Raw genomic sequence first — 27,446 nt, forward strand, 5'->3', positions numbered from 1 at the left:
AACTTAACTAGACCCTGTTTCTCTGGTATGCAGTTCCAGTCCAGTACCGATTTTAATTTTTTTTTTTAATTCATTGCTCAGCTTTTTTCATGACGCTCATGTAGTAAACTTAGGCAATTAAAAAGGAATACGTTTGTATTAGATAAAGCGCAGGTTAAAATTCACATTATCTTGATGGAGAGGATGCTTCTGAAATGAACCTTTTTAAATGGTGTTAACTTTATTTTAACTTAAGCAATGGTGATAGTTCAGAATTTTAAGCTTTTAATTAAGATTTGATTTCTGTCCTCTACTACCTTTTGGTCTCATGAGTGATTTACTTTAATTGAGAAATTGAGAGTTATCAGTCTCTTAAAAGCTACTTTCTTTTATTTTTCAGTGCGTTCAGAAGAGGCTCTGTTTCTCTTGGCAACATGTTACTATCGCTCAGGGAAAGTATACAAAGCCTATCGGCTTTTGAAAACGCATAGCTGTACTACCCCTCAGTGCAAATATCTTCTTGCCAAATGTTGCACTGATCTTAACAAGTAAGTATATGAAAATAGAAATTTGGCAACTGTGAATTCTTTAATTCTGCAACATTGAAATATACTTGAGGCCACTGCCCGATGCTGCATAATGATGCTACCTCCTGAGTATTTCCTTTGAAGAGAGTTGATCGTGTGCTGTTTTGGGATTTGGTATATCACTGAAATGTGGGGAGGTATTTTCTGATGTCAGTCTTTGAAATTAGCCAAGATTATAATTAACCCTTGCTTTTGAAATGTGTTGTGCAACAGATTGCATGCATCAAATGGATAATGTGTGGGTTGGAGGGTTGGAAAAGGAGGAGGGTGGAGGGAGGAGAAATCCTGCACATGAGTGAGCAGCCTGGTATAATCTCTATGTATTTGGATATCGTATGCAGTTTGACCATCTTAACTGCACGTACAAATGTTCAATTAATTAGTGTTTTATTTTCTTTCTTTTGCCCTCCTTCTCCATCCATTAATTTTTTGATCCTATGTTCCTCACCATTCTGATTTTTCTTTTTTCTGATCTCTGTGGATATTGAAGATGATATTATAATCAAGATCACTGCCATGAGTAAGCCAAGGTGGTTTCTTGAAATTCTTCTCCACCTTTTATGACTGTCCTCTGTCCTTTGTTTTAATGACTTGGTCATCTGAATAGCTGACTCAAATTACCCATGATGAAGCATGATTTACCAAACACGACTGTGAAGCAAGTCCAAATGAAATTGGATTGGACCGTAAAAAATATATAACTTTTTTCATAGTCTGAATCATTTTACTTTTCTCTGTAATTGATGGCTGAACCCTCTGGCCAGGTGGATGGATACTTTTAAAATTCTGCATGGAAAGTATGGAGTTTCAAGCTGAGAGTAGCAGTGAATTTTGTCCAACCAATGTGCATTTTGATGGGGAGCATACTTTTGACTGAATTAACTGAAATTAACCTTATGCTTCAAATGGATATTCACATTGTGATCTTTTGGTTATGTTTGATTCTAAATTTCCCAAGGAGTTTGGAGTTTTGGGCTGAAACAGTTGTACATTGTAGAAACAGACCCTTTTGATCCAATGCATCTGTTCACTAACAAACAGCAAACTGTACTAATCCCATTGACTCCATTTGGCCCATAGTCTGCTATATCCTGGTATTTTAAGTGCTTGTCCAAATACTGCTTAAATGTTGTGCAAGTATATCATATCTCACTAATTTGAATTTTTTAAACGTGATAAAAGATGAACAGCGAGGGTAGAGCAGTGGATTTTGTCTATGGATTTTAACAAGGCTTTCAACAAAGCCCCTTGTGGCAAACTCATCCAGAAGATTAAGATGCAAGAAATCCATGATAACTTGGCCACTTGGATTCAGAATTGGCTGGCCAATTGGGTGTTGGTGGAGGGGAGTTTTTCTCGCTGGAGGTCTGTGACTAGTGGTGTTCTGCAGGGACCCGTACTGGGGCCTCTGCATATTTGCATAGTTTAAAAAAAAACTTCCTGGACAAAAGCGTAGATGGATGGGTCGGTAAGTTTGCAGACTACACAAAGATGGGTGGATAGTGTAGAAGGTTGTCAATGGATATAGTGGGATATGGATCAGTAGCAGGTGTCGGTTAAGAAAAGGCAGATGGTGTTTAATCTGGCTATGTGTGAGGTGCTGCGCTTAGGAAGATCAAACGCGAAAGAAAAGTATGCAATTAATGGCAGGATCCTGAACAACTTTGATATACAGAGGGATCTTGGAGTTCAAGTCCATAGCTCACTGAAAGTGGCCACATAAGTAGTTAGGATGGTGAAGAAGGCATACGGTGTGTCCTTGCCTTTTTTCGTTGGGGAATTGAGGACAAGAGTCGGGATGTCATGTTACAGCTTTACAAGACTTTGGTTAGGCCAAATTTAGGGTATTGTGTTCAGTTCTAGTCACCACGTTACAGTGGTTAGCACTTCTGCCTCACAGTGCTAGGGACCTGGGTTCGATTCCACCCTCTGGCAACTGTCTGTGTGGAGTTTGCACATTCTCCCTGTCTCTGTGGATTTCCTCCCACAGTCCCAAGATGTGCAGTTTCAGTGGATTGGCCATGCTAAATTGCCCATAGTGCTAAGGGATGTGCAGGCTTGGTGGGTTAGGTGTGGGAAACGCAGAGCTACAGGGGTAGATTGGGGTGTGGGGGATGCTTTTTGGAGGGCTGATGTGGACTTGATGGGGTGATTGGACTGCTTCTGCACTGTAAAGATTCTATGATTCTGTGAGGAACGAAGTGGAGAGGGTGCAGAAGAGGTTTACCATGATGCTGCCTGGATTAGGAGCTATGAGCGATAAGGAGAGGCTAGAAAAAGTCAGGTTGTTTTGTCTGTAGAGGCTGAGGGGAGACCTGTGAGAAGTCTGCAAAATTTGAGGTCCGTATATAAAAGTTGAAATGTCTAATACTAGGAGCATGCATTGAAGGTGAGAGGGATGAAAGTCTGGAACACATTGCCAGGGGTGCTAGTGGCAGAGGCAGCTACGATAGGGTCATTTAAGGGAATTTTAAATCATCATACTAATATGTGAGGAGTGGTAGGATATGGACCAATGGCAGGCAGAAGGCATTAGTTTAACTTGGTGTCACATTTGGCGCAGCATCTATGGTAACTAGAACAGCACAAGGTATTCTGTTGCCCTAACCAATGTCTATAGAGTTGCAGCAAGACTTCCCTGCTCCTATATTCTACTCCTGGCTTATGTAGACAAGCATTCTATTGCTGCCTTCACCACCTTTTATCTACCGGTGTTGATACCTTCAGAGACCTATGCACTCAGACACCAAGATTCCTTTGTTCCTCAGTACTCCTGAGGGACCTACCATTCATTGTATATGTCTGCCTGTTATTAGACGTTCCAAAATGCATCACTTGTCACTGACCAGCGTTCAATTCCACTGCTCTGCCCAATTTAGACCCTGTTCAATTTCAGACTAACCTGAGACTACACTCTCCACTGTCAACATTTCTTTGTCATCTGCAAATTCACAAATTTACTTTCTACATTAACATCCAAGTAAGTCATTACTGTAAGAAAACAGCAGACTGATCCCTGTGGTACACAAGCTGTTCGCTGGCTTCCAGTCACAAGAACAATTCTCTACCAGAAGTACGGTGTAAAGAAGGGACACTAGACCTGAAATAGTGACTCTGCTTTCTCTCCAAAGGTGCTGCCAGACCTGCTGAATTCCTTTCAACAGTTCCTGGTCTGTTTTAGGTTCTTAGCGTCTGCTGTTCTTTTGGTTTCTGTAGAATATATTTAGCCAATTTTTCCAAAAACAACACGAAATTAGTGAGATTGGATCTCCTTCCAGCAAATCCGTGTTGACTATCCATGATCAATCTCTGCATTTCCAAGTGTTGATTAATCCCATCTCAGAATTCTTTCTTATAATTTCCCTACCAATGACATTAGACTATAGGTATGTAATTACCTGATCTGTCGCTGCTGCCCGCCTTGGTATTGCGTTAACCATCTTCCAGTCTTCTGGCCCTTTGTCTGTGGCCAACAAAATATTAAATATCTATGCCAAAACCTCAGCAATCTATTCCTATCTTAGCAGCCTGGTATGCATCCCATTAGGTCACAGGGACTTATGCACTTTTATACCTGCTAAAATATCTAAAACCTCATGCAAATGTTAACATGATCTAGCGCCTCACCTTCCCAACTGAAATCTCCAGCTATGATTTCTTTCTCATTTGTGAATATGCATGGGAAACAGCATTTAAGACCACCTCACGTAACCTGCTCCACACACAAGTTGTTCTTTTGGTCTCTAATAATCCCACTCTTTTTTTGGTAATTGTGTTGCCTTGGGGCTTTCCTTGATCCTGTTTGCCAAAGATATTTTGCAGCCCCTCTTTCCCCTCCTAATTTCTTTTATAAGCAAACTCTACACACTGTATACTGGTGAAATGCTCCTCACCCTCAGGGTACATGCTTGAGTAGTGGATGTTGACTATTACCACGTCATAGTCAGAGAATCCTTGCCCTGTCCGTGTGAAGGTACTTCACTGGTCACTCATCAAAGATTTGAGTTACTAAATTAGTAGTCTGGGAGCAAAATAACTTATTATCTCCCAACATTGCTTGAGCAAGATCAAACCCCAGTATATAGAAGGAAGAGTTTATCTTGAAATGCAGCAAATTTTGTTTTAATCTAGTAATAGAGAGAACTTCTGTTCTAAAATAATCCCTACTTCTTCTTTTCCTAGGCTGGCAGAAGGAGAGCAGATTTTAGCCGGTGGAATATTGAACAAGCAGAGAAGTCACGATGACATTGTTACAGAGTTTGGAGACTCAGCTTGTTTTACTTTGTCTTTATTAGGGCATATATACTGGTAAGACTTTTGTTATAAAGTACAGCAAAGGGTGGTGAAATAGACAAGAAAATTACAAAAAGCGTATGAAATAAACCTTGCAAGAGATGTGGAAATTATCACAAATTCTTTTATAAATACATTGAAGAAGAAACGTTGACCAGAAGCATGTTGGACCTCTTGGGAACTGAAGTTGTAATTTGACTTGAAAAAAAGAAATGGCAAGCATGCTACATCATTCATTTGCAATTGTGTTTGCAGTTGAGGAAGAAGTCAGCTTATCAGATGTCACAAAGGAATTAGTGTCACTGAAAGGGAACAGATTCCCCACAGTGAAATGGTTTCTATCCACAGGTTTTGCACATTAGCTGGCAACCTAGCAAATGCCCAAACAATAATCTCCAATATTTCGTAACGTAGGAATCATTCCTTCAGATTGCAAGTGACACATGAAGGTTTTCAATTTAAAAAAAATTGCTGAGGAGAAAACTAAATCTTTTAGCCAGATGGCCCATGTGTGGTGTTGGAAATTTAAATGTTTCATTGACAATAGGGAGATTGAACCTAGTGAAAATGTTCAGCTGATTGGAGACAGCTGGCATAAATTTATCCAGTTAGGTCATGCGTGATCAAACTGATCATTTTTTCAAAAGGTAACTAAATCAAGAAAAAGAAGGATGTCTATGCAATTCATTTTCAGAGACTTTGAGAAAACCTTCGAGATTTGACTAAAATAGAAATTATTGGAATTGAAGGCCTTTGTCCAAATGTTGACAGATAGACTGTGTTCTGGAGAGGAGATGAGATTGACAGCCTTTGACACCAAGGACTCTTGACCAAACTGATATTGCTGGGAATTGAGGGGAAAACTCTTGTGTTGGTTGAGGTCTTAAATAAGATGGTTGAGAAGATAGTTGTTGTTGAAGGTCAGTCTTCTCTGTCCTGGGGCATTGCTGTAGGAGTTCCTGAGGGTAGATATTTTTAATTGACCTGTTCAAACAGGTCATGACATAGCTGTAGAGCAGGTGGGACTTGAACTTTAGCCTCCTGATGCAGAGTGAGGGACATTATTAATGTGCCACCAGAACCATCAAGTTCTTAAGGGTGCTATCCTCAGCCCAACTAACTACAGCCGCTTTGCCTATAATCGCCCTCTTTCTCTGTCAGAAGTAAGGATGTTTGATGATCAGAGTTCAGTACCAGTTGCAATTCCTCCTGTAAAATAGCCTATTTCTATATATGGCAAGACATAAACGATATTACGTGTTGAACTTGTAAATGGTCAATATGGTCTTGTCAAGTGTCAAGCACAACTTAGTTAACCATGAACTAGACCAACATTTGATAATACCATGGAATGTCATTCTTTAACCATCCAATAACCTGGAAGGTTACCTTTGAACAGAAACTGAACTAAACCAAAGTGGGAGGCTGCAAGGGTTGGTGTGGACTTGTTGGGCCGAAGGGCCAGCTTCCACACTGTAGGGAATCTAATCTAATCTTAAAAACCCAACCCAATACATCGTATGGTTAGAAGAGCAGGCCAGAAGCCAGAAATCTTGTGGTGAGTAAATTGTCATCTGTGGCTGCAATGCCTATCCACTGTCCTTGAGTTGTCAGAAGTGTGGTGGAATACTCCCCACTTTCCTGGATGACTGTGGCTCCAAAAATTGCCAAGAAGCTTGATGCCATCCAAGACAAAGCGACCTGCTTGATTTGGCACTACATCAACCACCCTCAACGACCTTGTCCTAGCTGATACATGAGAATATCACTACCTGCAAGTTTCCCATCAAACTGCTCACCATCCCAACTTTGAAGCATCATTGTTCCTTCAATGTTGTTGGAAAAATGTACTTGTTCAAGAAATTAGCTGAGCAGCAGGAGATGTGGTATTGAGAACAGGCATGTATGCTGATGTAGAGACCCATAAGGATCTGTGTTTAGGCCATAATTACATACTATTTCATACATAAAGTAATTTCTGGATGATTCCCATGAATGTTTTCTGCACCCATGTATTTCTTTTATACCCTTCGTGATGCGGTACTCAGAGCTGGACACTGTTTGCCAGTTCATATCAAACCATTGCTTTACAAAGGTTCAACAAAACTCCTTGCTCTTTCACTTTCTGCCCCTGTTTGTAAAGCCCTGCCCAATTGCCTAGTCAACTTCAATAATCTATGCACACATCCAAAGCCCTCTGCTCCTGCACTCCTTTCACAGTTGTACCCCTTACTTTGTCCATATTCTTTCCAACCAAATGAATCTTTTCGTGCTTCTCCAAATTAAATTGCACCTGTTACCTGTTTGTCGTTTCCACCAGCTGTGTCTGAGTGCTTCATGAAGGATATGAAAGCATGACACAGGGTGCAGAAATGATTCATGGGAATTAACCAGGAATTAGTTTGAAGATTTGAAGGTTGAGTGAGGTGTTGAAAATCATCAAAGGTCTGCGCTCTATATAAATTTTAGAAAAACAATTCCAACCAGAGGGATAGGGCAGCACAGATTTGAGATAATTGACAAAGCGGGTAAAGACAACATGACAGAAACTTTTCTCAGTGGTTAGGATCTGGAAAGTACTTCCTGAGAGAGTGGTAGATGCAAGTTTGAGACATAAATTGTAGGAGAAATTTTGAAAATATGACGATTTATTCCATGATTATATGTGAAATAGTTAAGGTTTAACACCCAAGTTCTGCACTACCCGCAGTTAATGTTTTCAAGTTTGTTTCATCCAAACTTTGTACGTCAAGGTCTCTTTCATTAATAAATAGCAAGAGTCCCAAGACTATCTCCTAAGGAACTGCACGTTCCTCCATTTGGGAAAACTTCCATGAGCCGCGACTTGTTTTGCTTTTGGTCAGTTTTGTATTCATGTTGCAATTGTCCTTTTCATGCCATGAAATGTAACTTTGCTCGGAAGTCTGTGTGGCAGTTTGTCAAATATTATTTGGATGTCCATGCTCACTGCAGCATCGGTGTTACCTTCAAACTTTTCTGTCTCTCTTAAAGAAAACTCTTAGTTAAGCCTCATTTTGTTTATCTGAAGAAATTTGTGCTGGCTTTTTTCTTTACCCAAGAGGATAGTGGTTTTGTTTGGAATTAGTATTTGCAGAATCTTCCCTTCCATGGAGGATCATCTAATTGACCTGTAGTTGCTGTGTTTATTTTAAATCTATATTTGAAGAACATTGTAACCATTCTCGATTCATTCACCTTAGCGGTGGTGTGAAAAAAAGAAACATGGAAAATTATGATCAGTGCCTCCATAATTTTTACTCATTTTCCCTTGGATGTCTTAGGTTATCTATATTTTAAGTGACTATCTGGTAACATCTCTATCAGTTTAAGACTGCTTCTCTTTTACCACGGGTGACAAATGTAAAATATTCACTTGATACCTCAACTATATTGCCCTGCTTTCATGCGTAAATCCCCTTTCTTGAGCAGTTCCTTGTTACCGATGACTTGTTACCTCACTAAAAATGAACTATTGGGTGACTTGAAGAGTCCTACAGTTCGTCATAGTTGAGGCAGATAGTGGTTAGTGTTACGGAAGAGTGGCAAAGCCTGGATTGTCACATTTTCATTCATTCTGTCAATGCTTAACTTCAGCTTTCCATCCATGATGAAACTCTGTGTCTAGTTCTTCCCTAATTTCCCATCACTTCAGGTGTTCTTGGGCCAGGATTTCCCAGGTGAGGATGTTGCACTACTTCAAGGAGACTTTGAAGCATTTCTTTTTTGACATTTCTTGAGGATTTTGAAGTGCCTGTTGGGCATAAGCCTGTGTTTGAGTCATATCGGTTTGATAGTCCTCTGTGGACTGAGATTTGTGCCTGGCTTGAGATCCTGGCCTTCCAAAACTACAGCTCAGGCAACCAAAGTTTGCAGTTGTACACTCAGTGCAGTATTGAACTTTGACACAGATCTCTGTGCTTGTTGACAGTCAGCTCTCAACATAGGCCAAATGGTACAAGGTGATTCATGTATTCCAAGGTCTTATTTATTTGGGTAACTGGGTTGTTGGATGTGAAGATTTTTGGGGGTGGGTAGACCTGTTGTATGCCTTAGTGAAGATGTTGACAACAGTTTGGAGCTCAGCATCTGAGTGTGTGCACATGCAAGCAATGCCTGCATGCAGTCGTAGTCAGGAACTGGGTGAGATAGAGAAACAGAAATTAAGAGCAGGAGTGGGCCATTTAGCATTTTGAGCTTGCTCTGCCATTCAGTATGATCGTGACTGATAATCCATCTCAATGTCATATTCCTCTTCTCTTTTTCCTTCCGTCCCTGTTGATGCTATTAATGTTTCTTCCTAGTCAATGACTGAGCCACCACAGCCTTCTCTGGTTGAGAATTCCACACTTTTTTATTCCCCGTTGCATGGAGAAATGTTTCCTCATCTCAGTCCTAGATGATCTACCTGTATCCTGAGATTGTGTCAACAAAGCAAAGAACTGTGGATGGTGAAGATCCAAAACACACACAAACATAAATTGCTGGAGAAATTCGTGTGGCATCTGTGGAGAGAATAAAAGGTAGTCTTGGATGCTGCCAGAACTGCTGAATTTCTTTAGCGATTTCTGTTTTTATTTGCTCCTGAGACTCCTTCCCTTGGTTCTGCATTCACCAACCAGGGAAAACATCCTACCTGCATCTCTTCTGTCCTGTACTGTTCGAAATGTATTAAATCCTATTGGGTTCCTTGTCATCCTTCCAAACTGTAGTGCTTACACGCTCAGTTGAACTAACGCTGCCTTTCAGGGAAGTCATGTTATCCTCTGAATCTGTCGAATGAATCTGTGCTGCACTCCCTTTGAGGCACCTATGTCCTTTCTTAGATAGGGAGACCAAAACTGCTTGCATTACAACAGCATGGCCTCAGTAAGACCCTGTATAACTACAGTTACACATTCACTACTTCTGAACTCACATCTACTTGCAACAAAGGCCACTTTCCATTTGCAGTCCTAATTGCTTGCTGCATCTACCTGCTTACTTTCATTGATCAGTGTACAGGTCACCAGATCCATGTTCATATTTCCCATTATATCACCATTTAAAAAATTCCTGGTGTTTTTCACACCGAAGTGTGTCACTTCACGTTGAGCCACTGCATTTGCTAGGTGTATTCTCACGTACTCTCAACTTGTCTAAATCATCTTGAAGCCTCTTAGCATTCTCCTCACAACTGTCAGTCCTGTGCAGTATTGTGCAGTCAGCAAACTTGAAAATGTTGTATCGAGGTCACCAAGATAAGTCATGAATAATCGAGTCCTAAGCACTGATCACTCTGATTTTCCCCGAAGCAACTGCTTGTTATTCAAAAAAAAAACCTTTTATTCCAACGACATTTTCTGTATGTTTACCAATTCTCAATCCATGACAATATATTACCCCATCTCATGTGCTTTAAATTTATCTACCAACTTCATCAAAAAGATATTAGCAGCCTTCTGAAAATCCAGTACACCACATCCACTGGTTTTCCCTAATCTGTTCTTGTTCCATCTTCCTAAAGCACCAGTAGATTTTGTTTAGCATGATGTGTCTTTCTTTAAATCCCTGGTGGCTTTGACAATCCCATTAAACCTTGCCAAATATTCTGATATCAGTCTCTCTTATAAGAGATGAGTATTTGCCACACCAGGCTAACTGGCCTGAATTCTGTGTTTTCACTCCTCCCCTTTTTAAATGATGTGCCACCCTTCAATCAGTCGGAACTGCTCCAGGGTCTGGAAACTTTGGAAGCTAGCCACCAATGCATAATATATTTCCAGGCTATTTTCTTTTGTACTCTAGGATATGGATTATTGGGTCCTGGTGATTTTTTTTTTTCATCTTTATCCACATGACTTCCTCCAGCACCATTTTCTCACTAGTACTAACTTCATGCTGTGCTACCTTCTCACTTGACGTTCGATACCCAAACGTTTCTGGGAGGTTTTTTGACCCCATTTTTTATGTGTGAAGATGGAACCGAAGTATGTGTTCAATTCTTCTGCTACTTCGTTGTTTCACATAAAAGTTTCCTGGCTTATGACTGCCCTGTATTTGCCTTCACTAATATTTTTTCTTTTCACATTTATGGAAGGTTTGGCAGTCAGTTTCTATGTTTGCTGCAATTTTAGTGTCATGGTCTGTTTTCCCCCATCTTAATTAAACATTTTTCTTTTCTTTTGCTGAAGTCTAAAATGTTCCCAAACCTCAGGTTTGCTGTTTTATGGCAAATTTGTGTCTCCTTAGATTCCTCTAATTTCTTTGTAAGCCATGGTTGAGCCACCGTTCCGCTTGAATTTTTGTGCCGGATAGGAGTTGCATTTCATTGCACATGTTCTTTAAATTTGATCCTTTGTCTATCAACCATCCAACCCTTCAGTAAGGATCACCAATTCATTCTAGCTAATGCGTGCTTATCATTCCTCAACAGCTGTACCATTTCTTCATTCCCATTTTCATCGTGAGCGTGTGATGCTGGCAGTAATCCTGAAAGTACTTCCTTTGTGGTCTTTTTTTTTTAAATGTTACACCCTAACTGCCTATACTCTGCTTGTCTGACCTCGTCTGTTGTTGGTACTGAAATGTACTACCACCAGTGTTCACCTTTCTCCTGCAGAATGCCCTGAGGCATCCCTAACCTTGATGCCAGGAAGGCAGCATATATCCTAGATTCTCTTTTGTGGTTACAGAAATGTCTGCCTGCTCTCTTCACCTTTGAATCTCCTGTCATGACAGCCACGCTAGTCTTATTTGTTCTCTGTGTACCAAAGCTACCCAGAGTGCCTTGGACTTGGCTTCCACTCCTGTCTCATGAGAAATTGTCTCCTGCAGTAGTGTTCAAAATTATAGGCCTGTTGAAAGTGGGACAGCCTCTGGCCACTCCTGTACTTTGCTCTACCCATTCTGGTGGTCAGTCATTTCCCTTTTGTTAGTTCAAACTTCATTGTGCTGTGACCGCCTCATTGAATATGTTGTGCACAACTACCTTAGCATCACAGTGAGACTGCCTGCTATTGCAGATGCAAAATATGGTTAGACAGTAGCTGCAGCTGGGCATGTCCTGTGTGCATGATAGCCAGGGTTAAGCTTGTTTGCTACTCCATTTTAAAGAGTACTAACTGTGCGGGGTTAAAATGGGTGGTTGTTTTTGATGGTACAGATGCAATGGGCCAAAGAACTTCTGTTGTAGATCTGTTTCAAGGGACTTTATTTCACTCCAAACAGTCCCGCAGCAATGCCAAATTCTTGAGTTGAGTCCGTGGAAACTATATTTTAAGTCTTAATTTTATTTCCCATATGCCATTATTACCTTTTATTATGTAGCCCTCGTTTTTACAGTTGAATTCAAGTACAGCTACTTGATGAAAAACTTTTTGTTTAGCTTTTCTCACTTAGTACAGTTTGTTGGCAATCCCCAACAGCAGATTCTTACTAACCAGTGAACTTGTGATTTTCCTATGTTATCACTTAGTTTGAAGCACAGCGAGAAAAACACAGCACTTGCTGGTCCCTCACGGGTGCTGCTCCTTTGCAGGTCTTGTGGTATCTCTGACTTCCCGGGTGTTGGCCTCTAGCCTTTGCCATAATTTATATTTTCCCCACTGTGCACCACTCCATCACTGGTGCTGCTGCTTCTGACTCCACGGGTAACCTTCAAAAATTGAATACTTCAGCCAGTGAGCGTTTAGATTTTCAGTCACCCTTGTCATTTTCTGACGAAGACCTGACTGCAGGATACTCTTCCCAGACTAGCACTTTGATATATCAGTTGTGGTCGTTAAATGGAAGAATTTGAATTCAAAATAGAAAGTAGGTGTAGGCCATTTAGCTGCTCAAGCCTGCTGTTTCGGCTTTTTTTTTTCCATAGTGGATCAGTTGCCTGGCACAACTTTCATGTCATTTTGAACTAGGCAGAGGATGGAGAAATACTTTAGGGGTGCTTCCATAACCTAGAAGGATGCTCCATAATCCGTCATAGTTGACAGTATGACAGTTGAAAGTGGCCTGCCACTTTCTTGAAGATAGTCACAACTATTGTATCTCTGTGATCTTCTGGTCCTCCCAGATTGGGGAAATGAGGTCATGCATTCGGACAGTACCTCTTTGCCATGTTCTAGTGCTTTGTTGAGGATTTCATCGACTTTTAATGCCTAGCTCTTCTTTTGTTGAGTGGCATCTCCTGCCTTATTCAAGTTTGGTGTGGCTCTTGAGATGACAGTGGGTAACAGAATGGAGTTGATGATGGTGATATTGAAGGCATCTTCTGTTCACGAGATCTTTGAAGTGCTCTTTCCAACAGGTGCCAACTTCTCCCCTCTCCTTGATGAGCACCACTGCATTTCTGTAGCATAGATGGGACCTTAGGTGCGTGCGTGCAGTCTTGACTCTGGTGAAGAAATTGTGCACATCGTGGTTGTTGGCAAACTTTGTATCTCATGATTTTCCTTCCTTGTATGGAATTCCTGATGGTATTCATTGTTCTTTTTCATGTGGTTAACTTTTACAATATATACAATTGGTTTACATCTCAATTGTTGTCTTTGGAACGTTGTGTTAAGTAGTTCATTACAGATTTTCTTTTACAGAAATGTGATCACTAATGAAAGTAACTTTGGCTAAACATAAGCATTAGAATTCAAGTTGGGAAATGGCAAAACATCACTGCCAGTCAAACAGAGAACATCTTTAGATTGCAGAACATAAATAAACTTATTTGCACAAAGTATGTATGGAATCTAGATGTGTACAAACCAGAACTTGAATTCAAGAATGTGTTCATTAGCCAGGGTCTGCGTACTGATTTGAAATTATCATAGGAATGAAATTTCATCTTTCTTGATAAGGAAGAATTGCTGAGTTGCATTAAAAACGTAATGTGTATATTAGTTGACAGAAGTCTGGTACGGTGTACAAGCACAAGTAGTGAGTGGATTTAACTTCTGATTCTTTTGATTGAAAACCCAAGCACTACTTTATTCACTTGTGGCACTGTATCAGATGTACTGATTGTAGTAAGCTCATGGATTCCTCTGCATTGTTCAGCCTCAGGTGCTGCAGTTAACCGCATTACCTAAATTAAAAGCAAAGTCTTGAATGGCATGGTGGCTCAGTGGCTTGCACTGCTGCCTCCTAGTGCCGGGGATCCGAGCTTGATTCCATTCTTGGGCGACTGTGTGGAGTCTGCACATTCTCTCCCTGTCTGCATGATGTGCAGGTTTGGAGGATTAGCCATGCTAAATTGCCCACAGTGTTCAGGGATGTGCAGGCTAGATGGGTTAGCCATGGGAAACAGGGTTACAGGGATTGGGTAGGAGGATGAGCCTGGGTGGGATGGTCTTCGGAGGCCTGTTCAGTGTGAACCCGTTGGGCTGCATGCCCTGTTTCCACGCAATCGGGGTTCTCTGGTTCTGATTCTTGAAACTGGAAGTAAAAACAAAATGACGAAGAAACTCTGGTCTGGCTGCATCTGTGGAGAGAAAATGTTAAAAGTTTCTTGTCCAGTATGACCTCTTTTTGGATTGGAGTTTTTAAAGCTGATTGCGTGTTGGTTAGGATGCAGTAAATCTGCCTGGACTCGATTATAAGAATGAGGAGGAGAAATAGGCATTTCAGCCTCTTGGGCCTGCTCTGCTATTTGAATAGATCATTGCTAATCTCCTTTTAATCTCAAATCTTTCCTTACCTGCTCTCCATAGCACTTAAACCCATTACTGACTTAAAATATATGTATCTCCTCCTCAAATTTACTGAAGTCCCAGCTTCAGTGCAGTGTAGGGAGAGAATTCCATAGATTCGTGACCCTTTTGAGTGAAGCAATTTCACCTTATCTCTGTTTTAAATCCACTGCCCTGAAATGTTTTCTCCAGCTCTTGGTCAGGCACTAGTGACTGTATGTGACGTCAGTATATTACTGTCTGTTGTGTTGGTACTGTATCAACACTCACTGTCGCTTAATGATGGTCATTTGGACAGGAAAAAGGATAAAATGATTTTTGGATGTAGTATCTTGGGACGTTTGGAAATGTAACAGGACACGTCATGACATGTTATCACTGTTGAGCTTGACAGTAACTTCATCTTCAGGTTAGATTTATTTTTGAATTCCTTGACTTATCCAGTGCTGTGTGACTTTATTGTAAATTTTGTTTTTAAACAGTAAAACGGATCGAATGGCCAAAGGATCAGAGTGTTACCAAAGGAGCCTTAGTCTAAATCCCTTTCTTTGGTCCCCTTTTGAATCCTTGTGTGATATAGGTAAGCACTTGAAACGTTTCCAATTTGTTTAGAAAGCATGTCAGTAAAATCTTACGAGGAAGAAGCTGAATAATTTCTCTATCTCTCTACCTTTCAGGTGAAAAGCCAGATCCTGATCAAACATTTAAATTAACATCTCTTCAAAATTTTAGTAGCTATCAACCAAGTTTATGTATGCCATTGGTTTTGAATCACAGCATGCAACACAGACAACCGGACACTGTATTAATGGAAACTCCACAGGATACTATAGTGAGTCCAATTGCATTCATGTTTGCTCTGTGCAGCTATGTTTTGCACTTGATTGAAACTCATATTCCAAGATTTCACTATCTTAAATTTTTGCAGTAATTGCTATGCCCTAAGGAGAAAAATGACAGTTCAGCTTTCAGGAATAATTTTCTTTCAAGTTTTTGGACCTAAAATGCATCACAACTTGGCAGAAGCTAGTTTGTTGGTTAGCTTAACATGAAATGTTTGAAATAATCTAAAACTATATCGTGTATTATTGATGCTTTTATCGTTGGTGTAACTGTTATGCAATGTCTGTTAGTAAAGGTATGATACAGTCAGGTTTGTATATTTGCTACCTAACTGCCCTGCCTTCTGTGTTCCACCTACCTTCCCTTTTTGTCTCAACTCCTCGTGATTTTGAGCACCTCTTCAAAATTTCAGCCACGTGGTATTATGGAGATAGTGGGGTGGTGGTTCTTTGATAAGATTGACAGAAGTCCTTGTAGTGTATTTTTAGTTTTTTTTTGTGCGCTGAAGCTTTTAGTCCTTAATAATTGGATGCTATGCTAAACTGAGACCAAACTAGTGCTACATCAGGATTCATCATAGCTCCCTTCTTCCTTCATTTATGAGATAAGTGGCATGAACTAAACCAGCATTTATCGCCTAACCCGAACTTTTTTTCAAGGACTGCTGGAGCTGAGGTGCTTCCTTGATCTACTGCTTTCTCAGTGGAGGAGGTGGGGGTTGGGCAAGAGGACACTGGGGCAGTTGGAAGAGAAAATCCCTTGCTGCCTCTTTCTGTTTCTATATATAAAGCTCAGGTTTTCAAATACCTTTTTTAGGTACTTCTTCAACATGCTGTGTCACCTTCAACGATTATTGCACATGTTCATGTAACTCTCTGTCTATAGTTGTGCTCTTAATTTTATATTGACTCTCGCCCTACCAAAATGTACCGCTTCATATTTGCTATGTCAGACGTTTTTCTGTCCTGTATCTGCCAATTCCACCAGCCTGTTCACCATTTTCCTTTTGGCAGTGCTTTGAAAACTTGTGAAAACTTTGGAATTGTCCCTTTCCACCAAGTATGTGTCATTTATCTAGATCAAGACAATCGATGCTTGTAGCTGGTGGCAAACATGACTGTGTATTTTCTTGTTGTCTGTAACAGTGTTGGCCAAACTTTCGCCTTCCTGTCATTCAGAATGTTCACGAGATTAGCTTAAGACATGCAAGGCAACTGTTAATGAGGAGTGATTTGAGCGGTTTGTATTTAATAGAGTTTAGAAGAATGAGCATCAATCTGATACTAAGGAGGATTAACAAAGTAGAGGTAGAGCAGATGTTTTCTCTTGTGGGACAATTTGGAATGAGAGGTCATAATTTTAGGCTGAGTAACAGATTTCAAACAGATGAATTATTTCTCTCAATCATGAATCTGTAGAATTCAGTGCCCCCATAGTGTGGCAAGTGCCAGGATACTGAATAAATTTTAAGGAAGATAGACACATTTTTTATTCATTAGAGGGCTGGGGACAATAGTCAGAAAAATGCCGTTGAAGCTAAGATGATATCTACATTATATTAAAGAGAGCAGGCTTAAATTGCCTGTTGGTGTTTGCACCTCAAGTTTGCAGAGGCAATATGGTAGGAAGAACATGATTCTCGGTCAGCAAGTAGTGAATGGTACCAGCTGAATCTGTTTTTCCAAACAAAAAAATCAGTTTATATGGTGGCCATGAAGGCAATTTGTGTGGTCATCAGTTCAATGGGACAAGGTTGAGGCAGGCGGATCCAACTCCGTTTCTTGGGTGATAGCAAAGAAACTTAGAGGTAGATGTGAGGATTATAGCTAAGAAGGAGAGGATTGTCCTCTGTCTGTTAGAGTTCTTTATGGATGTAACAAGCAGAGTTAATAAAGGAGAAATTGTAGATTTTGTATATTTGGATTTCCAGAAAGCATTCAATAAGGTGCCACAGAAAAAAAATGATGGAAGCTCATGATATTAGAGACAATATGTTAGCATAGATTGAGGATTGGATAACACACGTGACAGATTTGGCATTAATTGTTGTTTTTCAGGTTGGAATGATCCAACTCGTGGAGTGACCAGTCCTAAGACTTCAATTAATTACAGTTTATACACACAGTATGCAATCTGTCCATATTTAATAATACTTGATTAAATGGGATAGCATGTTTTGTTGAGGGCAGGAGGAGTCAGGAAGGGGAAATATACAGTTGAGTTGGTGGCCAAAAACTTGACAAATGGAGTGTAATATAGAAAAATGTGAGGACATGCACATCAGTTGGAAGAACGAAAAAGCAGACTATTATTTCAAAGGAAAGAGACTTTGAAAAAGTACAGCACAGAAGAATCTGGGTGTTCTTGCCCATGAACCAAAAAATTAGGCATGCAGTCCAACTAATAATTGAGAAGGCAAATAGAATTTTTACCTTTTTATTGCTGAACATCTCGAGATGTAAGGAAAAAAGTAATTTGCTTGCAACTGCCCGTGTGTCAGTTAAGTCAGCACCTGACGTACTGTGTCCAGTTTTCATCCTGTATTTAAGAACCATGTAATGGCAGTTACAAAAGAGATTCATTAGGTTGAATCCTAAGATGAAGGGCAACCGGTTCAGTCTTTATTCATTTAGCATTTAAATGAATTAACGGTGAACTTATTGAAACATCCAAGGTTCTGTTGAAAATACGTTTTCATGATTGGGGGATATGATCAATGAATAAGGAAGTAATTTAAAACTGAGATGGCAAGAAAGGTTTTTTCCCCTAATGACATTCGATGCCTTCCCTTCTCTACGAGAGAAGACTAGAGACTAGATCACTAAGTACTCAAAGAGGAATTAAAGTTTTGAAATATCAAGGCATTGACATGAAAGAAGTGTTGATGATTTAGATTAGGTCAGTCATGATCTTCTAGAATGGCTGAGCAGGTTTGAGGAGTGGAATGGCCTATCCCTAGTTGTGGGGCTAGGGCGAATTACCTCTGAGAAGATGAATTGAACAAAATATGTCTGCGATCCCATTTAAAGGTCCTGCACAGAAGAATACAAATATATTGATCTGACTCTGTATAGGCATCACAAGGTATTTTTCTGACATCTTGACAATTGCTCGGAACAGTTTGCATTTACTGCATAGAATGCTCCAATTCTTAATCCAAGAAATGGAGCTAATTAATTGACGTTAACGGTTCAAGTGTAATCTTCCCTAGGTTGGTGACCGTGATAAATGATCAGTGTATCCTGAAATGGTGCTTAGAACACAATGGACAAGTGCCTGTACCTATTCCGTATACATTTTGATAGCCCTTGCTGAGTTCAAATGTTCTCATCTCTTCCTCATTTATTCAGTCAGTTTTGAACTCTGCTTTGTTTAATTTCTATGATGCTTAGTTGTTTCAGAGTCATACAGTCAGACAGCATGGAAATGGGCCCTCCACTCCAGCCTGTCCACAGATGACTAAGTTTTTCGAACTAATCCGGTACCATTTGCCTGCAGTTGGCCCATATCCTTGTAAACCTTTGCAATTACATACAATCCAAATGTGTTTTAAATGTTGTAACTGTACCTGCGTCAACCACCGCCTCTGGAAGCTCATTCCGCATAAAAAGCACCCTTTGTGTGAAAAGGTTGCCCCTCCAGTCCCTTTTGAAATCTCTCCTCCCCTCCCCCCCCCGCACCGCTTAAAAATATGCCTGGTAGTTTTGAACTCTTCCCACCTTAGGTTGAATAGCAAAGATCTTTTCCCTATCTCTGCCCCTTTTATTATTTTATAAGCCTCTAAGATCACCCATCAACCTTCTACCTCCCTTGGAAAAAGTCCAAGCCTACAACCTGCTAGTGAATCTTTTCTGAGCCCTCTCAAAGGCATTTACTTAGTTCCACCTGGGACTATAATTTGTTATAAGTTGGTGTTGGTTGTTTTATTGTTTCTTTATAGGGAAACTGCAGAGTTTTGGTTTGTGTGCACAGCTTTAGTGAACAGCAAACACTTATTCATTCATTGCACTTGATATAGCACGCTGTCTAGATGCACTTGTGCAAATGGAACTGCCAGAAGTAGCTTCTCGGTTCAACTTGGACAGAAAACATGTAGCAGAACTTTATCATTACACAACTGGTCACATCATGTACCTCATATGGTTCAAGAGGTGGATGAACGTTTTTGTTCCCTTATGCAGGAAAGACACCTGGGCCCACTAAAGTTGGGGCATGCATTGAAGGTGAAAGGGGAAAGTTCAAAGGAAATGTAAAGGGCGCATTTTTATTACACAATGCCAGGAGTCTAGCGCACGTTGCCAGGGGTGGTGGTGGCAGCAGCAGATGCGATAGGAGCATTATAGGAACTTTAAGTACATGAATATGCAGAGAATGAAGGTGTATCGACCAAAGGCAGGCAGATGGGATTAGTTTAATTTGGCATCAGTTTTGTCAGAACATCATTTGGCCAAAAGGGCCCATTCCTGCGTTATACAATTCTGTGTTTGAAAGTCACTGTGCTCATTACTTAACTGATCCCTGCTCGTCTTTGAACAAATTGCTGTTTGATTAATGCCAGTGCCAGATGGAGTAATCCTCATGATTGTAAAGCTTATTGTCTCTTTGGCAGTACTGTCCAATGTAATCTTGAACGTTGTATTGTTTCTACCCGAATATCTCAGTGAATTCCAATTTTAATAACTCCATTTGAATAAATTTCTTAGTCCTGTTCCAAATTGTTTGTGCTACATCATGTTTACCGTGCCCTGTATTCTCAATCTGCGCATTTATCGAATGCAGGCTACTTCCACCTGGTATCTCGTTGAACTAGTCTAATCATTTCTTTTCCCATATTCACATTGGCTGTCTTTTGATAGAGCACCAATTTTCAATTCTATCTTGCTGTTTCTGCCTGACAGTATCCTAGTTAGTACATTTTGTACCTTCTGAAAGCCTTGATAACACAAAGACTAAGTTAGGTGATGTTGAACTTTTATACTGGCTCAAACTAGCCTCCTCTCTTATAAACAGACAGTGAATTTACCTAATGGTATAATTGTCAGACTATATTAATCACAGACAGCCCGGTAATTTCCCAGGACCCAGGTTTGAATCCCAACAAGGCAGATGAAGCAGTTTGAATGCAATAGGAGGGAAAAAAAAATACTGGAATTAAGAGTCTAATGATGACCATGAAACCATTGTTAAAGGTTTGCAAAACCTATCTGGTTCACTCATCCTATAAGGAACATAATCTTTAATCATTGGCTGGTCTGGCCCATAACCAGCAAACTTACATCCAGAACCAGCATCCTCTGAAATAGCTGAAAAGTGAATCAGTTGTAACAACTGCTGCGAAGTCTGATAAAAGAAATGAAGTTGGACAGACCACCTGACTTCACCCTAGGCAGTGGAAGTGACAACAGCAAAAACAGCCCCGTTGATCTTGCGAAGTTGTCTGCTGTAACATGTAGTGCCACAATGGGGAGGCCCGTCTCTCAGATTTATCAAGCAGCCATTTGTTGTAGCCATCCGTGTGGAATTGTACTTTTTTCTTAGACAGCAACTTCCAAGCTTAGACCTGCAAAGGACCTCTCCTGTTTTTTATTCTTCGTAGGATCCACAACCTGAACTCTCAATTCTACTCAGCTTTATTGGACACTAAAAACCGTAAGTACAGTAAACTTACTGGTGTCTACCACCCAAAACGGGATTACTCCACCTGCCAAATCCCCAGCCGTACCCAGGACCTTGCCCACAATGTGCCCACCGCCAGTAGCCACGAGGCCACTGTTGGAGAACCCAAAGATGATGTCACATCTGCCACTGCTGAATACACCACTTTGGGACAGCGAACACCATTGCTGCTGAAGCCACTGCCTCCATTTCTGAGACCAACACCACAGACAGTACCGTCACCACTGCTGCCACCGCCTCCCCTGCTCCGCCCACCACGGATGCAGACGCAACTCCGCCCACCACGGATGCAGACGCAACTCCGCCCACCACGGATGCAGACGCAACTCCGCCCACCACGGATGCAGACGCAACTCCGCCCACCACGGATGCAGACGCAACTCCGCCCACCACGGATGCAGACGCAACTCCGCCCACCACGGATGCTGACGCAACTCCGCCCACCACGGATGCTGACGCAACTCCGCCCACCACGGATGCTGACGCAACTCCGCCCACCACGGATGCTGACGCAACTCCGCCCACCACGGATGCTGACGCAACTCCGCCCACACCTGATCCCGACATCGCTCCTCCCACAGCCTCCACAGCCAGAGCTCCAGAGGAAACAGCGACACTGAGCCCTGCTGAGTCTTCACCATTCTCCCAGACCTCCCCCTGACTGCGGATGAACGGTCAGTCCTCAGTAAAGCGCTCACCTTTGTCCCCCTCCACCCACACGTCAATGAATAGCAGTCACGTTTGGACATTTGAGCAGTATTTCCTCCGCCTCCATGGTTACGACTTTAACCGTGTGCCTAACCTTCCCTCTACTGACCCCTTCACCCACCTCCAACACAAGCCCTCCTCCTGGACACCACCCCAAGGCCTCCTACCCTCCCTCGACCTTGCTATCTCCAACTGCCGCTGAGACATCAATGGCCTCTACCTCCCCACCCCTCTCACCAACTCCAGCCTCTCTCCCACAGAACGTACAGCCCTCCGCTCCAATCCTGACCTCACCATAAAACCTGTGGACAAAGGAGATGCAGTTGCAGTTTAACTCAATGACCTCTACATCGCTCCCCACCCCCCGCCGAGATCATGACCCCACCCCCGAGCACCAAACCATCCAAAACCTCATCACCTCAGGTGGTCTCCCACCCACATCCTCCGATCTCATCATTCCCCAACCCCACGCTGGCCGCTTCTATCCTTCCCAAAATCCACAAACTTGATTGCCCAGGTCAACCCATTGTCTCTGCCTGCTCCTGTCCCACTGAACTTATCTTGACTTACCTCCACTCCGTTTTCTGCCCCTTGGTCCAGGAACTCCCTACTTAAGTCCGTGACACCTCCCATGCCCTCCAGAACTTAGAATTCCCCGATCCCCAACACTTCATTTTTACTATGGAGGTCCAGTCCCTATACACCTGCATTCTCTATGCAGATAGCCTAAATGCCCTCCACTTCTTCCTGCCTGCAGGCCTGACCAGCCCCTCTCCACTGACACCCTCATCTGCTTAGCTGAACTCGTCCTTGCCTTCCACAACTTGTTTCAATTCCTCCCACTTCCTACAGACAAAACGGGTGGCCACGGGTACCCGCATGGGCCCAAGCTATGCTTGCCTCTTTGTTGGTTACGTGGAACAATCCCTCTTCCGCACCTACACTTCCAACCCTACCTCTTACGTTGGCTGTATCCACGCCGCCTTGTGCTCCCACGAAGAGCGCAAACAGTTCATCCACTTCACTAACACCTTCCGCCCCAACCTTAAGTTCACCTGAACCATCTCTAACACCTCTCTCACCTTGCTGGACCTCTGCCTCCATCTGGAGCAACCACCTAGAAACCAATATCCATTTCAAGCCCACCAACTCCCACAGCCACCGGGAGTACACCTCCCACCTGCCTGCAAAAATGCCTTCCCCTATTCCCAATTGCTTCGCCTCCGCCGTATCTGTTTCCAGGATGAGGCACCAGCAAAGACATTTTTCCCTCCCCACCCTTGTCTGCTTTCTGGAGGGACCACTCTCCATAATTCCCTTGTCTGCTCCACACTCCCCACCAGCCCCACCACACCCGACACTTTTCCCTGCAAATGCAAAAAGTGCTACCGCTTCCTCAACACTACCTCCCTCACCCCCATCCCAGGCCCCAAGAAGACCTTCCATATCAAGCAGATGTTCACCTGCACATCTGCTTGATGTGGTATAGCGCATCCGCTGAACCCGTTGTTGGCTCCTCTACATCGAGAAACCAAGTGGAGGCTTGGGGACTACTTTGCAGAAAAGCTATGCTCTTTGCAATAAACAACTGCACCTCCCAGTCGCGAACCATTTCAACTCCCACTCCCATTCCTCAGACGACATGTCCATCCTAGGCCTCCTGCAATGCCAGCCGCAGGTTGCAGGAACAGCAGTTTATATTCTGCTTGGGAACCCTGCAGCCCAATGGTATCGATGTGGACTTCACCAGCTTCAAAAATCTCCGCTGCCCCCCCCACCACTACTGCATCCCAAAACCAGCCCAGGTCGTTCCTGCTTCTCTAACCTGTTTTTCGTCTCACCTATGCCCTCCTCCCACCTCAAGCCACACCCCCATTTCCTACCTACTGACCTCATCTGGCCCCCTGGACTGACCTATCTCCTCCCCACCTCCACTCACCTTTTACTGGCTCCATCGCCACCTCTTTGACCTGTCTATCTGCTGTCCACCTATCTTCTCCTCTATAATCTTATATCCGCCTCCCCCTTGCTCCCTATTTATTTCAGAACCCCCTTCCCCTCCCCCTTTTCTGAAGAAGGGTCTAGGCCTGAAATGTCAGCTTTTGTGCTCCTCAGGTGCTGCTTGGCCTGCTGTGTTCAGTTCCCATTATCTCTCATCCAGCTCTGCACCTTGTTATCTCAGAACTTCCAAGCCTTAAGCCACTTCTGTTGAGGACAAGAGCAATGCTACCACCTCGGGTGTGTGTTTAAGCTTCTCACTCGTCCTGCATATTTGGAATGTATCGCTATTTGTTTAGTGCAATTGGGTCAAAATCTTGGAATTTCATGCCAGACAGTGCTGTAGGCCTACCTACACTGCATGGTCTGCAGTGTTGCAAGAAAGCAGCTGAACACCACCAACTCCAATGTAGCAGTCTGTGAAGATTGTCATTGCAGTGGCATCAAAGTGAAACAATTTGGAAAGTGTCACAATTAGCATCACGGTGAAGCTGTTTGGGAACAGTGTCCTGTTTGTTGAGAAGATGCAGAGACTGCCATCTCAGGAGAACTGGCGTGGTCTTGCGTTATTTCAGGAGTAGTGGCTAAGGGAGAAAATAGGTCAGGTAAATATTTATAATTTTTATTGCTTGTAATTTGTAAGGTCTTTTGTGATTTATAATTTCTAAATTATCTATCATTCATCAAAATTAAACTCCAGCTTCCACTCTTTGGCCCATTGACCTATCTGATCAAGGTCCTGTTGAAGGAGGACAAGAACAAACTGCCGGAAGAGGGAGGAACTGAAGGAAGTCTGTATTCAATGAGAAAAGGTGTTAGAGAAATAGATGGGATTGAAGGCTGATAAATCCCAAGACCCTGATCATGTACATCCCAGAATAGTGAACTCTGTGGCCCTAGAAATAGGGATGCTTTGATGATCATCTTCCAAGATTCTTTAGACTCTGGAACAGTTTCTACAGAATGGAGGGTAGCTAATGTAACCCCACTATTCAAAAAGGAAAGTAGAGAGAAAACAGGAAATTAGAGACGAGAAAGCCTGAACTTGGTAGCCGGGAAGATGCTAGATTTTCTTATCTAGGATAAGAACAAGGATTTTGGTGCAATTAATAAGGGCATTGGTGTGGTTGCACAAGGAGTAATGTGTGTAACTTTGGCCTCCTTATCTGAGGAAGGATGCTCTTACTATAGGAGGAGTGCGGTAAAGGTTTACCAGTGATTCCTGGATGGCAGGACCGATGTGTGAGGACAAGATGCATGTTTCGGATTGTTTCACTGCAGTTAAGAAAAATTAGGAATTCTTATAGAAATCTGCACAAATTCTGACAGGACTTGACAGATTGGATGCAGGAAGGATACTCCTCATGGTGAGGTGCCCAAAACCAGGGGTCACGTTTAAGATAATGGGTAAGTCTTTGAGGACTGCAATGAGAAGTTTCTTTACCCAGACAGTGTTGAGCCAGGGGAATTCATTTCCATAGAAAGTAGTTGATACCAAAACATTTTGTTATTTCACCAAGGAAGGAGAGAAGGCTCTTGCGTCGAAAGGGACCAAGGAAATGACACGGCTGGAGAGCAGCATGGATGAGGTTCTTGAGTTGGATAATCAGCCATGAACATAGTGAATGGTGGAAGAGGCTTAGTGAGGGGGTGGAATGGCCTACTGCTTTCTTCTGTTTTTCTGCCTAACTCGTTGGCCAATCAACGGTGTCCACGTCCCACGAATGGATGAAAAAGATATCGTTTTGGCATGCCTGGTCTGTGAGATTGCGTTGTGGTTTCTCCCCCCCCCCCCCCCCCCCGAAGTGTTTTTTTTTTTTAAACTGTCCTTTTTCCCTGACCCTAACCACCTTCAAATGGCATTCATTTAGATACTTAATGAAAAAATGTTTTCAAGTGCTGGGAGGCCACTTCCTGAACTACTTGAACCAAAGAACAGTAGAGCAGTGGGGCATGGTGAACATCTTTGCCCATGCATTTATCAACATGCTGTAATGCGCTGTCATTCTAGCTCCCAAGGCTTTCAATTCCTTTCTGAAAATATGTAATTTCCCCAAAACCAGTTGATCTAAGTTTTTTTTTTGTTTTTGTTCACTCTGTGCGTCAATACTGAGTTTTAACCTGCAAAGCCTCGTAGTTTTCAAGTTCTTTTTCTGTTTCTGTTTTGTAGGAATTAAACAGATTAAACCTTGAATCCTCTGCCAATTCAAAATATTCCTCAATGATGTCTGATTCGTCAGTATCTTTAATTGATCCATCTGTGATTTCTCCTGATTCTTTGCCTCTTGGTTCTGGATCCTCAGTATTGTCCAAACAGCTTGTAAATAAACCCAAGTCTGGGAGGAGTTTGCTTGGTGGTCCTGCTGCTCTTAGTCCCCTAACGCCAAGGTAAAAAATTTTTGTTTTTCTCAAAACAAAGCTTTGTACCTGTTCATTCTTTTTGAAAAGCCAAAAGAACTGCAGATGTATAATTTGCTGGAAAGGATCAGCAGGTCTGGCAGCATGTGGAGAGAAATCGGAGTTCGTGTTTTGGGCCCAGCGACCATTCCTCAGAATTCAGTTCCTGAGTTCTGAAGAAGGGTCAGTGGATCCAAGATATTAACTCTGTTTTCTCTGCACAGATGCTGACCTAGCTGCTGAGCTTTTTCAGCAATGTCTGTATCTGTTAATTCTTGTTGCCTTACTCCGAATGTATTGTTTTTCAGTCTTATTGACTTGGCGTTAAAATAGGCAAATTTCCTGGCAGTTATGTACCTGTTTGGCCAGAGAAACATGAACTGCTGTAAGACCTTTGGCATCTGATGGATCACTTAATTTGTCATTCTGTTTGTTGCATCCCAGTAACCACAATGGCCCGGTTTTATTTCTGCAGCATGGATGGATTCAGAAGAAATGTCGCACAGAGTGTAGCATTAAAAGTTTAAGAGGGTGAGGGAGAATCTAGAGTTTTAATCACAGCATTAATTGTGGGTATTTTCAGTGTTCTTGGCTCAGGGGGCATCTATTCCATGGATTCCACATTCCAATTTCATTTAGAATTTTTGTTCTCTTTCTCAGTTCTTAGTTCCGATACTTCATGGTCCTTGAGAAAACTGTTGGGGAACAAAACTGCAGTCTGATCTGCATATCCTAACCATAAAGACTAAGTATGTTTTTGTATCCGGTAATTTATGCAAACATTTCAGCTAAATGGATGTTTCAAGTGTGAACCCACCAAAAACGGGTGAAGTTTATAGCTGTAAATGGAAAGAGTGGTTGTGGTCTGTATGGATTGGCATATTGGCTTTTGCAAGCTAGGAAGGATTTCGCACTTGTAAAACTTGTATGTATCTAAATGGACTGATTGTACTTAAGAGTGTGGAGCTGGATGAACACATCTTAAGATGCTGCTTGCCCTGCTGTGTTCATCCACCTCCACTGTTATCTCGGATTCTCCAGCATCTGCAGTTCCTATTATCTCTGTATTTAATACTTTGCAGTTTTGGAGTTTTGCCTCTGGAGACACCAAGCCCTGGTGATAGTTCCTTTTTGCCAAATTATACAAATTCTTCATCTGTGATTGATTCGTCTTCTACAGGAGGCCCTGCTAAGAAGGTAATCACCTTTTTTTTTAGAAAGATGTTCAGTCATGAAGTGAAGAGAGTATTTGAATAGTTGACAAGATTAGGTTCCATGCACCTTAGGC

The 27,446-nt window shown here is 42.1% G+C and overlaps 1 protein-coding gene across 2 annotated transcripts in view; it reads left to right on the top strand.

Moving 5' to 3' along the window:
- cdc27 (cell division cycle 27) overlaps positions 1-27,446 on the top strand; it is a 104,652-nt gene that overhangs the window by 22,984 nt on the left and 54,222 nt on the right. For both annotated transcript variants that reach the window (XM_059638691.1, XM_059638692.1), the window contains exons 3-8: positions 380-527; positions 4,749-4,874; positions 15,019-15,116; positions 15,214-15,368; positions 25,932-26,149; positions 27,241-27,355. In XM_059638691.1, coding sequence (XP_059494674.1) covers positions 380-527; positions 4,749-4,874; positions 15,019-15,116; positions 15,214-15,368; positions 25,932-26,149; positions 27,241-27,355 — 860 coding nt within the window. The remainder of the gene's footprint in view (positions 1-379; positions 528-4,748; positions 4,875-15,018; positions 15,117-15,213; positions 15,369-25,931; positions 26,150-27,240; positions 27,356-27,446) is intronic.

Source organism: Stegostoma tigrinum, chromosome 31 (assembly GCF_030684315.1).
Source record: "Stegostoma tigrinum isolate sSteTig4 chromosome 31, sSteTig4.hap1, whole genome shotgun sequence".
NCBI lineage: Eukaryota > Metazoa > Chordata > Chondrichthyes > Orectolobiformes > Stegostomatidae > Stegostoma > Stegostoma tigrinum.